This window comes from Xiphophorus hellerii, chromosome 3 (assembly GCF_003331165.1).
Source record: "Xiphophorus hellerii strain 12219 chromosome 3, Xiphophorus_hellerii-4.1, whole genome shotgun sequence".
Lineage (NCBI taxonomy): Eukaryota > Metazoa > Chordata > Actinopteri > Cyprinodontiformes > Poeciliidae > Xiphophorus > Xiphophorus hellerii.
The window spans coordinates 28,472,043-28,487,279 of NC_045674.1; the positions used below are offsets into that span (position 1 = coordinate 28,472,043).

General features: G+C 40.6%; 1 protein-coding gene across 32 annotated transcripts in view; it reads left to right on the forward strand.

Annotated features, from left to right (window-relative positions):
• Positions 1-15,237, forward strand: part of rims2a (regulating synaptic membrane exocytosis 2a) — a 159,749-nt gene that overhangs the window by 52,837 nt on the left and 91,675 nt on the right. For 2 of the 32 annotated variants that reach the window (XM_032557753.1, XM_032557754.1), the window contains exon 1: positions 1,622-1,784. The exons of 28 other annotated variants lie outside the window; for them this stretch is intronic. In XM_032557753.1, coding sequence (XP_032413644.1) covers positions 1,663-1,784 — 122 coding nt within the window. In that variant the 5' untranslated portion in view covers positions 1,622-1,662. Of the gene's footprint in view, positions 1-1,621; positions 1,785-15,237 lie in introns of those variants that run through there. 2 more of the 32 variants (XM_032557755.1, XM_032557756.1) reach the window with 1 other exon arrangement.

The following is a 15,237-nucleotide window of genomic DNA, read 5'->3' on the forward strand; positions in this document are numbered from 1 at the left end:
CTATGTTAATTCTTTTAGGTTTAAGGTTGGTTGCTGCTCTCTGGTACCATTGGATAGAACAACATTTTTTTAAATACTTAAAGAAGTTAAGTATGTTACCTTCAGTTGTTATGAAAATGCTGTATAGGTCAAACACAACTTAAAAGAAATTTGACTTTGCATCATAGCCATGTTTAACGCCTTGAAATTGACCTCTGTCACTTTAAGAAGCTCCTACGCTTTCCGACACGCCCCCTTCAGTTCGTCATCACAACAATGGCGCTGCTTACAATCACTCTTAGGAGCTCAGCAGACCAGAGTTTCACCAGGTGTTTGCTAACTGCTGCTGCTGCTAGTCTGGAGGTTTCTGAAACATTCATGAATGAATCAAAGCAACACTCTGGGTGTGTGTTTGATGAGGGAATAACATTATAACATGACATAAAGTTCAAAAAGTCGATTTTGCATAATACCCTCCCCTTTTCTCCAACAACATTGTGATAGCCACTCCCGTGATGAACGCACTGACTGCGTGCATATGGTGTGTGAATTAAATTAGCTTCAACAACTATATATTTTTTTAGAAAAATGCTTTTTGTGTGTTAACAGAACTTATTTACATAGTTTGAATTATTATTATTTTTTTTTAAAGATGATTCTATATAATTTCAGGCATACTCAAGTGTCTATTCCGTTTTAACCTCATGAAATACATTATGTCTATGTAAAAAAATTTGTCTGTGGGGTTCGTTGATTTAAGTTCCTTAAAAAAAATAAAATAAAAGAATAAGGTCAAGAGAGCCCTACTTTTGTGCATACCGTCTCCTCACACAAAGCCCAACTTCATTACTGATGCAGAGCTGATGGTATGGAGCCATATATGGTAGTCTATATATAAAAACTCTGACGACAGTATCGCCCTGCCGCGTTGCACTGAGTTATCCTCTGCCGCGCGCACGATAGAGCTGCATAGCCTGTCACTTCTGGTTCGCGTGTTCGTGGGACCGCTTCGTGTTTGCGTGCGCGAGCGTGTGCGTGTGTATGAAGCCCCGCTCTTCACAAAGCTACGGGAAATATGAGTTGAATACGAGACAGCAGCTGATCCGACCGCCGGTAAGGGACGCTGCCGCTTGCCCTGTAGGACAGGCTACTCCGCCCGCCTCTTCTTTCCCACTCTGGCCGCTCCTTTACCCCCCTGTCTCTGCACACCGAGATGTGATTTTCACCGCCGCGAAAAGAACAGACGGCTTTCTCTTTTCTTTCTTTCTGTCTTCCTTCTTTCTTTCTTTTCTTTTTCTTTTTTTTTTTTTTACCGGCATTATTGGAACTACCTCTTTATTTCTTTCGAGACCTGAACCATTTATGACCGAAGGATCCCCAGCTCGACTGCGTCTCATTTAAGGACACTTTCCCACCGGGAGCGGCAGGAGAAATATGGAACTTGATCGGTGTTTTTTTTTTTTTTTTTCTCTGTCTTTCTGCGTTCCACGCGCCCCTGGAGATAATAACTAAAACACTGAAGAAAAAAAGCGGATGAGTTAACGTGGAGGAGGAGGTGGAGGTAGAGGGCTGGGGTGGGTGGCTGGGGGGGGGGGCTCGGCTTTGGGATGAAGTGGTGCTGAGAGAGGGGGGGAAAAAAGGGTGATCACCTTCCAAAGGATATAAAGAAAACGGAGGGGGAAAATGCAGTTTGAGACATTGCGTCAGTTCTGTAGCTCGGTTTTATCACATTTCAACGGGGCTTTCTCCGCACCTCAGAACATCCTGCAAACGGAGCTTTTCGAGCAGGCGCTGGGCAACATCGGGTGAGTGATTCCTTTGTAAAGAAATGCCCAGATTTATGAGGAAGGGCTTCCCCCTCGTTTGGTATGGCAAGACGAGCAGCTATTTGGTGTTTGGGGGGCGGGGGGGGAAGGTGGTGGTGGAGGAGGAGGGGGGGGTTTGTTGCGTTTATCGATCGCATCCAGCCTGCGTAACAGCAACCTTACAGCGGTAGTACTGTTGCTGCTGCTGCTGCTGCTGCAGATATTTCCCGGCTGGATGACGGGGAGCGATCTACCACTTTCCGCGGTGGGCTGTGCTCAGGTTTTTTTTTTTGTTGTTTTTTTTTTTGTTTGTTGATTGACTTGTTGGAGGATAAAGAGAAGGAAAAGGAAGGGAAAAGAAGGAGCCATAGTTGAAAATGATTCGTTGAGGTAGACTGTGGAAATATCCGGTTCTAAATCTGCTGTTGGTTGAGCGAGTACAGCCCAACGCATCGCTGCTGCAGCAGCCCCGTGTGCCCCCGTTGCTGCCGCTGCTGCTGCTGATGCTGCTGCTGCTTTGCCTCAGAGGAGAACATGAGGGGATGATTGGGGGGGGGGGGGGGGGGGGTATTAAGAGTCAGGATCCTAAAACAAGTGAATGTACAGCCCTCTGCTACTCTCTCCCACGCCCCTGCTCTAGTCTCTCACAATGCACTAAACTTTCTGATACGATTAACAAGCAAAAAGGCCCACCACCTACTCATCTCCAGCAGCTGCAGGGCCGACCCCGAGGTGTTTGAGGCCCCAAGTGGAATTTTAGCCAATGGGACCCCTTTCCAGTTAAACGTACTGTTTATTTTAACTTTATTTTATTTTTTTTACTGTTGTATTTTTACATTCAGCAACTTTGATGAAGTGCTCACAAGCTAACAAGAAAAAAGGCACTACTGTCTGAGGCGTGCGCGGACCGCTGCTGCGTGCGTGACGTCTTTACTGGCTCAGAGTAAAAATGGCAGAAATGCTGCGATTGGCTTTAAATCATGATTCTGCTGACATAGCTTTAAATCTTGGAAGGTTTTCACTCAGCTTGTGCATTTGTCAAGTCGGAACCAGGCGAGCAGAGGGCCTTGTCCGGCATTACTAAAACACATACGGCGTCGCTTAGTTCGTTTTAAACATGGAATTTCAGTGCGACCATAGCTTAGTATTACTGTAAGAGAAAATGCTGGAACTAGGCTACTGGTCAAGAGTCAGAATAAAACGTGAGATTTTGAATCTTGCCATAAATCCAGTAGACAAAAAACTCGCAAACGTGCGTTCCTCTGTCATGTGGCCACAGTTTCTTTTCTCTCCTGGTATTGATTCCCATATCGCCGCACCGTTCCCTGTCGTCTGTCTCTTGGGACTGCAAGTCTCTCCCTCTTGTCCCCCACCCTACTGTCAGAAATAATTTACAGCACTGCTGGGCTCTCTGCCACCTCACATTACATGGCCAGAACACTCAGGCACTGGAAGGGTGGAACGGGGAGGGGCTGTGTGCCTGGAAACCGTGATCCAGCAATCATCACATCTGACTGATTGGATTGAACTTATTCTCCATCAGTAGCTTTTTTTTTTATCTCTTCAATGTCCTTAAGTTTGAACACCTCCCAATGTAAATGTTCTATTATTACTAAGGCAGCCTATCCACACTTTCTGTTTGCTTGTCTGCTGGTTTTACTTCTTTGAACCGTGAAACGTCACTCACAATGACACAACAACAGAACTTGGTAAATCTGATCGGAGTGTCATCCTTACAGATGTTGCTCCCAGCTCAGCCTTGACTGTTTGAAGGTTAGTCTGTTTTTTTTTTTTTATCTCCCCCTGTCTCTCTGTTTCTTTCTTACCCAGGCAGAAACCTTCTAATGGGCTGTGCCTTTTCAGATCCAGCTGCCATGTATTATGCATGCGTGCGTCTGCGGAGGTCCTAATGGGGTGTGGGGATCTGTTCTTAGAAGGTTCCAACGGTTTAGATATGAGTGGTCACTACATTTAAACTACAGCCGAATTTGCCTCTTTCCTCCTGTATACACACGCATGCACACTCCCACACACACACGCACCCAGAGCATTCCCGTGTGCTGCAGCAAGTTGAATGCACATTTCAAATGCCTTCACAGAAAACCTGACTGTTCTTTGACATCACTGTGTAGCATATGAAAGAGATGATTTGTTTTTGATGAGTTTTCTAGAGCAGATTTAAAAACTTTTGTAAGTTTATTAGATTCAGCTGACATGCAAAATATATAGAAAGTATTACCGCTTCGTATTTTGCATATGATATAAAACCAAATTTGATTTATGAGAATCCGTATTTCAAATATAGTCTTGTTTGCAGGACTTGGACTCTCACTCTAGGACTTGGAGCGAAAACACAGTGCCTTGAAGTGTAATATCTCTGTGTTTTTCTGTAATATAATGAATTATAGAATTAAAACTACATGTTAACATAGCAGTTCTCAAATATGGGTTTTGTTAGTTTCTATCTCTCTGTCAAGCTTATCGGTACGCACATCTTAGACGCACTTTTTCCATTCTGATTTTTGGATTTGACTTGAGCAGGGACCAAGCGGAATTTAAGACAAAAGTACCAGGAAGAGACAAGAACATCCCAGCATCAGTTACCGTGGCGACTGAGATGAAGACAAGCAAGAGGCTGTGGACTGCAGCTTGCCAAACCTCTGCAGCTCCCTTAGTCATGTTCTTATGACATATAATTAGGGTAGAGAAGAGGAGGAAACAAGTGTGAAGGGGGAAAAAATAAAACGAGAAGGAAGAGAAATCAGATTTCAGATCTAGTTGGATTCAGGAACTTAATTACTTTCCTTCCCGTTACTGTTTCACTTTGAACACTTTAACTTTGGGAACCTATATCGTAATATCCTCTAGGAATATGTCAACTACCGGTTTTAATGATTACCATCAATTGTTAGCATTATGTCTTCAAAAAGAAGTTATAATTAAAATCATATTCGGTGAATAACAAGGAAAAACTCTGTGTTTTTTGATTGTCTAATATGTCTGCGATATCATCCACTGTGATATCGCAGATGTTTCCATGTAGACACAAGCAGAAATTAGTGAAAGTAAAGTGGGCATAATTTATTTAACAAAAATAGCTATAGGGTAAGCTTCATTTTTGACTTATAACTGTAGGACAAGGTCTGTAACTCCTTGTCCTCTCTTCTGTCTCCAGCTGCCTAGTGACTAATCCCAAGCAAGCTAACAGTTAGCCAGAGGTGAGCTGTCTTCAAAAGGGTCTTGATTGTCAGATTTCTTAGACCACCGTCATTCTAGTTAAGGTGTTTGCTTACTGACCCTTTGCAACCACGTCACTTAATCACATTGAGGCGCTATGATGTCGGAAGTGAAGGACAAGGAGTATTGAAAGGAGCAACGGCTATTGGTGGCTAGCACAGCCATGGCTTCTACTTGTTCAAGTCAAGCTAATTTGTCTGTGGATGTAGCACACCTAGTTGGGGCACATAGACAGTGGTGTTAACAGAAGTTGGAAGTAGCTAGCTCCGAAACCGACCCATATCTTCTCCAGCTCGATGGGTTTGTTGATTTGTCAAATCGCCAACTTTGCCTGAATTCACGGCACATGGTTTATTCTGTCATAAATAGTGTTTCCACTTACACTGGAGGAGACTTGAAAGCGTACGAAAGTCTAGATGCCCTCCAGAGGTTTGGTATGTTGTAGGCTACCTGATGTGGGACATGTTCTCCATGGATGCTAATGATTACCTTCTCCATAATGAGATATTTGATTGCATTTTACTAAGCTTATATGTTATACATGAATGTTAATCTTCTTACCATCTAAAAGCTGCAAATACACAAATAACGTTGCAAATTGCTGCTTGTAAAAACACTACTAACAATCTTAATTTTAGGTGCACGGTGGGTGAGGCTCTGCAGACGGCAATAAGGACATAAAACATATCCTGTGCAATAGACAGCGTTGTCGGATTCCGTTCCTCTTAGAATCAGCATCACCGTGCTAAAAATGTCACGACAATTTGGCAAATTTTGAAGTCGCTGAGACCAAAAACAAAACCTTATATGTGATGTAATGCAGACCACCCTCTCTATGTGACAGAGAGGGTCGGTATGTGACTGCTGCTACATTTTCACACCGCTACACCGCTAACAGCAACATGTTTACTGCACAAACCGTTTACTACTACTTTGTTTTCGAGCCTTCTACTGTATTCTTATGGACTGTGCGTATATTCTATGCTCTACTGTTGGCCTGCTATACTTTCCCACTGCTACATATTAAAACCTTGTGGATGCAAAATCAAGCTGACTAAGCTGCTCCCCTGTAGCTACTGAGAGTTAAATGCCTGGCTGAAGGGCCCCTTAGCTGCAGCAGTTTAGGGAGAGTAGGACATTATACCCGCCTTATTTCTGCCTGCACGTTCACCGCCAGCCTCAAGGCCTCCACCTCGTCTTTTTTCACTGCCTTTGAAAACTGCTTACAAAAGTAACGTCTTGAGGATTTCAAGGATTTCGGTTTGGTGTGGGTCGCCAAACCGAGACCGTAACCCCCAATAGTTCTTCAGCAGCCCTTCACCTCTGCTTAGCACCCCGTCCTACCTGGCCCACGCTCAGCACCCCCTCGGTGTTTATACCTGGCTGGTGGTGAAACTCAGCAGCTGTAATTAAGCCAGCCCATTATTGGTTTTGTCCTCACCAGGGGAGGTGTGCGCTGGAAGATTGGAGGCTCAGGTTTATTGCTTTGGTGTCTCAGAGACGGGAATGGTTATGATTGCATGTGAGAGAGAAAGAGAGAGAGAGAAGGAATAGAGACAGAGAGATGTATATATGGACAAAAGAAAGAAGCAAATGTACCGATGTGCTTTAGTTCTCACATAAAATCACTTTAGAATCTCCGATTGAGCGTCAGACCATCAGAACACAGGATTAGAGAGAGGAAGTTGAACTATTAATGGTTTTCAAATGCAGCATAAAGACTGAGAAGCAGACCACCGAGCAAGTTTAATGCGGGGTTAGTCAATAAAACACAGCTCCAAGCTGCAAACGTCTCAATTATTTTCACTTTCCAAAAAGAAGACCTGGCATAATACCCCACATGGCATAAATCAGAAAATCACCACAGACGCAAATTTTAATTCTGGAGGAGCTGCAGAGATCCATGGCTCAGGCTGGAGAATATGTTGACCGGACAACTATTAATTATGGTTGTGTATATAACCTTTGTGGAGGACTGACAAGAAGAAAAGCATTGTTGGAAAAAAGCCAGTTTAGAGTTTACTAAAAACAATGTAAGGGATTCAGAAAATATTAAAGATGTTTTGAGTAAAGGTCAAAATGCAGCTTTTTAGCCTGTATTAGGAATCTGATGTGGCTGTTTTTTATGTGAAAATGATCTCAGAAATGTAGTGTGTTGGCTAAAGTTTACTTCTTTGTGGCTAGTCGTTTTGTCTTTTATCCCGATACTCTGCCACAAGGTTTCAGCTGTTTTGCAAAGCAGTATGACATTTTTGCCAAGTCTCTAAATGTGTAAAACAGGTGGATATGTAGCTGCTCCAAATAATATGCAGCTGCAATTTCAGCAAAGATTGGCTCTTGGGGTAAAAAAAGTTACTCCAGGCTTTCCAGATTTTTACTTCTAAAAGGTTTGAAACCCATGCATTATTTTCAGTCTACTTTATAATCATGCCCTAGTAATTCTCTAATGTAGGTCAAATACATAAATTACCAATGAAAGACACTAAAGTTTTGTACTTGCAATGTGGTGAATGGTGATAAAGTTAAGAGAGTGTAAATACATGTAGAAGACACTCTTCAGACAGGGTATCCTCAATAGTGAGCAAGGATGAAGATGACAGAAATTCAGGAAGGGAAACATAAAGACTTATCAGCAGAACGGTAAGTCTGACCATGATTATTAAAGGTGCAGTATTATGTTTTATAGGCACATAAAGACACTATCAAGTTAACGTTTACCTTCAGTTATTGTAAAATGTAATGTACATCAAATTTGACTTAAAAGAAATTTGAATTTGTAATTTAATGCCTTGAAATTGGGCCTCTGACTCTTTAAAAACTCCTGCTCTTTCGGAAAAGCCACCTCCAGGAAGTCATCGCAACATGGCTCCTCTATTAACCCTTTAACAAGGGTTTTTACCATCGTTTCACGGAGAAATAGCTTGTATAGTGAGCTCAGCAGATGTGCAGTTCCACCAGGTGTTTGCTAATTGCTGCTGGCTAGTCTGAAGGAGCTGACTGGGAGAGGGCTGCTCTGTGAGGCAGAAGCTTGGAAACTGCAGTTCCGAGGAGGAGCTGCATCTCAATTGCCACAGGAGATTAAAAGAAATCTTAAACATGTATTAAAGAATCAAGGCAACATTCCAGGTATGTTTTTGATGGGGGAATAACATTACAACATGATGTAAAGCTCAAAAAGTCGATTTGACTTACCGTAATACTGCCCCTTTAACTTTAAGACTCCTTTGATGTTTCTGGAGCAAGAATGGTTTCCTTAGAGGTTGAACAGGCATATTTATAGATGGATAAGTGTGTGACCTTAAATCGTATCATAATATTAATGTTTATGTCCTATGGATGGTGTTTTGCTTTTCGTTGTTGGTGTGTGTGTGCTCGTTAAATATCTTACAGCAGTGGTACGTTTTTCTTTGCCTTTTGTGTCGTAGTTTATTGTTAGCATGATGATTGTGGCTTGTCAGGGAATGATTTGCTTTCTTTGTTGAATTGCTCCTAAGCAGCGACATTGTAGAAGTTTGGTGTAGAAATGTATTGTTTTCTTTTCTTTCTACAAGCTGCTCATGTGTTCAGAATAACCACTTCACTCAGAAAACAGAAAGTCCAAAAATTATTTTGAACTTACAAAGATCTTTCCTTTTTTAAATGGTGTACAGCGTCTGTGTTCCAGTAACAAACAAATTAATCAAATAGCTAAAATATTGTAATACACAACAATGTTACATTAATGTAAAGTAATGTGATTCACACAGTGGTCAGACAATCTTAAATTGTGTACGTGTTTCATTCTGTCATGAGATACTTGACAAACTTCTAAACGTCTGCTACCATTTTGTTTGTTGTTATCTAATTCATATCCAGGGCAAGTCTGTAAAAATAAAATTAAAATATAAAACAACATGGAAAATTAAAACTGAGCATTTATGATACAAATCAGAACAACTGCGTAACAAACCACTCTAGAGACATGATATTCTAGTATTTCAGCTTTTTGATACATTACTGGCTTTACATTCATTCATTCATTCATTCATTCAATTTGCTGTTTTATTATAAATAAAAGCGTATGTAATATTCAGTCCATTTCTGGTGTATACTACTTCATTAGTTTTCAGGATAGCGGTTGATCTGTTCTCCAGGGATGGCCAAGACCTGGAAAAAGCTGACTTTGAAGATGTTTTTTTTCCCCTCCCTTTTTTCTTCAGCTCGGCTTTCTTTCAATTATGTAAATAAACTCTCTAGTTCCAGTACAGTTCTCCATCCTCGCCTTGCTGTCTGGATTACCTAACAGCATTTTTCTTCCATCACCATATTAACCACATTTAATGTCATTTATACAACTACAGGTAAAGTTAATTGGCAGTTTGTCTTTTTTGGCTTTTGTGCTGCAGGAAAACAATATGTAGACCAGAGTGTCTCTTAAATCGGCACCTCCAGCTGCTGTCACAGCTTTTCTAGATGTGCATTAAAAATCTTGTTACATGGGCCTAAACATGAAGAAAATGAAACACTGAGGATTCAGAATTCCAAGAATTATGTTTTGCAACGCTGCAAAACTGATGTTCACTGATGATGAGATTTTTACTCTGCTCTTCTGTGAGTGCCCCCTACTGGTTGGATAAATATTAGCCAAGAATTAGCATTAAATATCTCTTAACTCTGACAAATTTAAAAATAAAGTATATATTAACAATGCTTCACTTGCAACTATGCTATAGACCTTAACGTTAGTGCCACTTATTGTGACGCCGGTAATGACAGTCACACTCAATATATTAGATTATACATCCAGTAAGGCTTGATGTTGCTTTAAAATAACTTTTCTTTTTCTAAATAACAACATTTAAGAAGGTAATAAACAAACTTTTCATTATTTTATTATTAGTCTAATCTATCTACTGTAGCTGCAAGAGGAAAATCATCACATTTAACAAAGAAAAAGACTTTAAAACATCAGCCTGTTTGGAATTATCCCATATGTTTCACTTTGTGAATTGAGTTACTGAAATAGATTCACTTTATATTGTAAAACTCTGAAACTTGAATGAACTCATAACAATACGACATCATCTAAAAGTCCACATAAATTACCGACACTGCAGCATGTAGTTATGATGATAATGATGTGTTCTGGTGTTTTCAACAAGCTTCTGCAGAAGCAGACCTGCTGAGAGTTTTACGTATGTTGAAGTTATTTTAGGAACCTGGGCTGATGAGGCACAAACTGCATCAAAACAAACAAACAAAAAAAAACCTCTCATGACCATCAAAACCTGAATGGAAGGATCCCAAAATAAATTGGTAGGGCTTACCAGGTGTAGAAAATGACTATTATTAGAAATTATCTCACTGCTTCCTGTTATCCGTGTAGCCTTAGTGGCATTAGGGTCTCTTGTTTTCCTAACAGTACTGTTTCCTGTAGGTAAGAATTGCAAGTTCTTGTTAAGCAATTCTAGTTAGTAGGCTTTTTTTTTTTTTGCCAAAATTGTGCATACTTCTAAGTGGAAATCCTGAGAAGGTGTCTTGGTGGGTGGTGAACTTCTTTATTTTTTCTCCAGCTTAAACCACCTTACCGTTGTTATTGGTGATGAAGGTTAGAGGACTGTTAAACATTGCTCCAGTGTGCACAGATGTCTTACACCCTCTCAGTGTTCCTCTGTGTTGTGAGCAGTCCGTCTCCAGCGCACACATCCCCTCTCACGCTTGACCTTGTTGTATATTTGGTGAAGATACGGCTCGGCACAGTGCCACGCAGGACTGTTCTGCGGCAGTCTTATCTGATGATTATAACAGACTCAGAGGACGTGAGAGGAAAGAGAGGGTGGAAGTGAGTGTGTTTTATTTAGATGTGTAGGTAGGTAATGGCGGAACCCGAGTCAGCTGGAACCTCTGCTGATTTCACAGGAGAGTCATTGATTAGTTCAGAGATGTTATTTCTGGGCTTCAAAGATTAGATTCTGCGGGCCGCCGTGCTGCTTTTCCATTTCTTTTCTTGGTGCCAGACAGCCACACGGCATCACTGGCTTTGACTTCGAATGGTGGAAAAAATGCGTGCATTGCAGAAACAAGAGGAAATGCATAGGAGGAGTCTGGGTGTATACGAAAGGACTTGTCTGTCAAAGAGAGGATAAAATGGGAGGATATTAAGATGGTACTTTCGTAGTAGAAATAGAGTCAATCACCTGGTCACGTTTGAATATGCTGGTTTAGAATTAAGACTGCATCTCACCAAGTTCTCTGGCGAGAACACTTTGGATAATGAGCGATTATTGACGAGCACCGAACATTAAGTATGCAACACAAGAGCCTTTTAGTACTTTAATGTTTGAAAATATTTTGTGGCATTTGTGTATAAGTTGAGTTTCACCCATTGTTCTGACATGCATTTAGAAAGCTGTTTGGTGACACTTAGTTTTAGAGAGACAGTCATCTCTCATGAGTAACCAGGAGACACCAGAAGATCTAAGTAGGATGTATTCACAAGCAACCGTGGAAACAAGACCCTTACTCGCTGATTTGTTTAAAGCAACAAAAAGACATGATGCTGTCCACATAACAATCACAGGAAGATGGTTTTTCCTAGTATGTCAAGTCAAATAGTTTTGTAAAGCACATCTCAGCAACAGGGCAGGTCAAAGTGCTTTACATCATTTAAGCATAACACAGTAATCAATTATGAAATGGGAAATGAATATCACATTTTCTCAAAATCATCAAGAATAATTGTCATCAAATATGTTGATCAGTGTTCCGGTAATTATTCATCAAAGTCAACTTTACACAGGTTTGGTTTTCAGCCTTGATTTAAGTAGCAGCATTATCTGACAATACGAAAATAAATTTACCTAATGGAAACAAGCCAATTTACAAAATTTTCATTTTCTTATAAAACCTTTTGGTGCTCTGATGAGGAGGGATTTATTTTTTGTGGCCACATTGAAATTGGTTTATTTAGCAAAAGTGCAATGGAAACACTTTTCATATCACAGGAGTCTTGTTGTGATCAACAACAAGATGTTGCCACTGGCGCAAACCACGAAGAAGAAAACAGGAAGTAGTTGGAGGATGACTGCGCGGCACGTTTTTCAGTAGCTTATCACATGAACAGATTTATTCATTTGATTGATTTTAATTGCACTTCTTATTTAATGGAAACCCTGCAATTATGAAATGTTTTTGTTGTTGTTTTTTTTTACTTTAGAGGAATATTGACAAAGTCTTGCGCACATTTGTAATAGAAACGCAGCTAGAGTTTCGGCTGTTTTGCGGTTGTCTGGAGGTTTGTTCCAGATTTGTGATGCATAGAAGCTGAATGCTGCTTCTCCATGTTTGGTTCTGCTGCTGGGGACACAGAGCAGAACCAGAGCTAGAACCAGGAGACCTCAGAGGTCTGGAAGGTTGATACAACAACAGCAGATCTTTAATGTATTGTGGGGCTATACCGTTCCGTGATTTATAAACTAACCCAAGGATTTTAAAGTCTATTCTCTGAGCTACAGGGAGCCAGTGTAGTGACTTAAGAACTGGGGTGATGTGCTCTAACTTCCTGGTTTTACTCAGAACACCAGCAGCGGCGTTCTGGATCAGCTACAACTATTTGACTGACTTTTAGGCAGACACTGTTATCAATGCGACTAAAGATAAACGCATGGACTAGTTTCTCAAGATCTTCCTGAGACGTTAGCACTTTAATCCTGGAAATGTTCTTCAGGTGATAGAAGGCCGACTTTGTAATTGTATTTACATGTCGCTGAAGGTTCAGGTCTGAGTCCATCAATACACCCAGATTTTGCACTTGCTCTCTAGTTTCTAGCAGTAATAACTGAAGCTGCATGCTGACCCTGGATGTTCTTCTTTAGTGTGTACATTTCTCAATTCTCAGCTTAAAATCAAGTTCTCTTGGGGGCAGAGTCGACTTCCACTTTGACCCGGCCCCATTTGTGCTCATGAGCGCGGCAAGGCGATAATCTTAGCAGTCAGTTTTTAAGAGTTGCTGTTTTAATCAAAGCACTCGCCCACACCGCATTCCCCTGTAGTTTAGAACTTTCGCCATGTCTTCATTTATACAGTAAATTATAATATTTATGTTTGTAATAGTATACAAACATAAAAGCTCAGTAGCATATGTTCTGCTGAGAAATTCCCTGTGCTGTCTGCCTGTTTTCTGCTCCAAATAGGTGATTGCTTGATGACGTTCCTGTTGTGCTGAGCAATTAAATTTTTTTCTGATAGCTGGTCTTGGCAGTATGACACACACAAAAAAAGTACACATGCTCTGCTTCTCTAACCTTTTCCTGTAGGGAGGGGAGGAGCAAGCTGCAGTGTAACAGTCATGACTTGTAGCTAATCTAATATTCTGCTGAGGCTTGGCCTACATAGAGTGCTAGCGGTGCCTCTTCTTAAAAAGGAAGCCTTACAGGCAGTGCAGTATGCATGATACAGTATAGAACACATGCAGCAGATCAACACCATGTAAACACACAGAGCACTACTTGTTATGTTTGCAGCCGTGGAGGCATGTGGCTGGCTCTCCGTTTACTTGCTTCGCTTTTCGTCAAGTGTTAATGGAAATGCATGTGGGACTGTCGTGAGATGCTGTGGATGGAACTGTTCTTTCCGGCAGGGTGTAATCGGTTCAGACAGAGCATGACATCTGCAGTCTGTGGTCTCTATTTGAATCTTTCCCACTACATATGTTCTTTAAAGAGATTGTGTTGAATAATTAGGGGTTTTTTTTCTCCTGTTTGTGAATTATTGCAGGGCTATTTTTTGATCTTTGTGACAATTTCTTCAGACTCTAAGGTCATATGATTGAATAGTATTTTAGCAAAGGCTTGGATATCTGCTTATTGTGCATTGAGATATTTCAGTTTTGGATCTGTTTGTACCATACATTTTGTTGGCTTTTATTGCCTAACACATGACTGCATATTTGCCTCGTAATTTGCCAGCTAACCATTGGTATTCTTACTGCTGGAAACCCTCCACATTTTGTTATGTCACAGCCGCAAGCTTCAATTCTTCTTCTGGACTTTGACTGAGTCATCCTAACACAGAAATACACTTCAATCCACATTTTTCCACAGTAGCTGTGGCTGTATGTTTAAGGCTTTTGTCCTTTTGGAAGGTCAAGCTCTACCACAGTTTCAAATATTTTACCATTTTTTTTGCAGGATTGTTCTTTTTTACTTTTACTTGAGTAATATTACTCTAAAGTATCACCACTCTTACTGGAGTAAAACCACTGCAAGCAACTCCAGTGAATGAACAACAAACCTATTTTAAACTAAAATACGGCAGACAAAGACACACACACACACCTACAGTTTATGTCAAAGTGAGACTTCCTGTTTGTACACAAGCTTTGTTGTTCTGTCGTTATCTGCTCGAGCCATTTGGGCCGTTTGGAGGTGAACAGGAGACAGCAAACATTATGTATTGTTACTGGAAGACCTTTACATTGTTCTAACAAGTATTGGCTTCTTAGTTGTTTTTTTATAATAAAAAAAAGGACTTGGAAAATTGCTTCTTATGCCTAAATGTGTAATTTTTTAAAATCATGTTATTTATCTGTAAATTTCTTTTCTTTATAGTCTTTAAAATGCCACAATTTTCACATAGCTTTATAATGTTGTCTGTCTGATATTCTTGTTAAATAATAATCTTATAAAGTGATGAGTTATTCGGTGCTACAGCGGTTTTACCAAATACATTTGTACCCACTCTAGAGTAATTTCCTACTTTGTACTATTACTTGAATAAAAGCAAAGTGGTTCTACTCTAACATGAGTCCGTGTTTGGGTCCTCTGCCTCCTTCTGGCCTTACATGGCTTGTGACGAACTGAAAATGGCAATCTTACAACTTTCTCCCAACAATGTTTTTTTTGTCCTACATCTCTTCCATGAAGGCCTAATGTGTGGAGAGCACCACTGCTGATAAAGAGCGAGACAGATTTTCTTCTCGTCACCATCTGGCTTGAGTGTATACTGCTTTTTAAAATACAGAGGGGGGGGAAAAAAGTGTTTCTCTCTGTCCGTCCTTTTCCGAATTCTGTGCCTGATTGGGGACGATGGAATGTATTAACGCACATTAATCAACAATTATATTGTGAAAGGCTGGAATGAAAAGCATATAGCTGTTGCATCTTGGTAAGAAGCTGGAGCTTAACAACAATTTTTATTTCTCAACGATATTTTTCTGCCAGGACCTGCAAAACCGCTG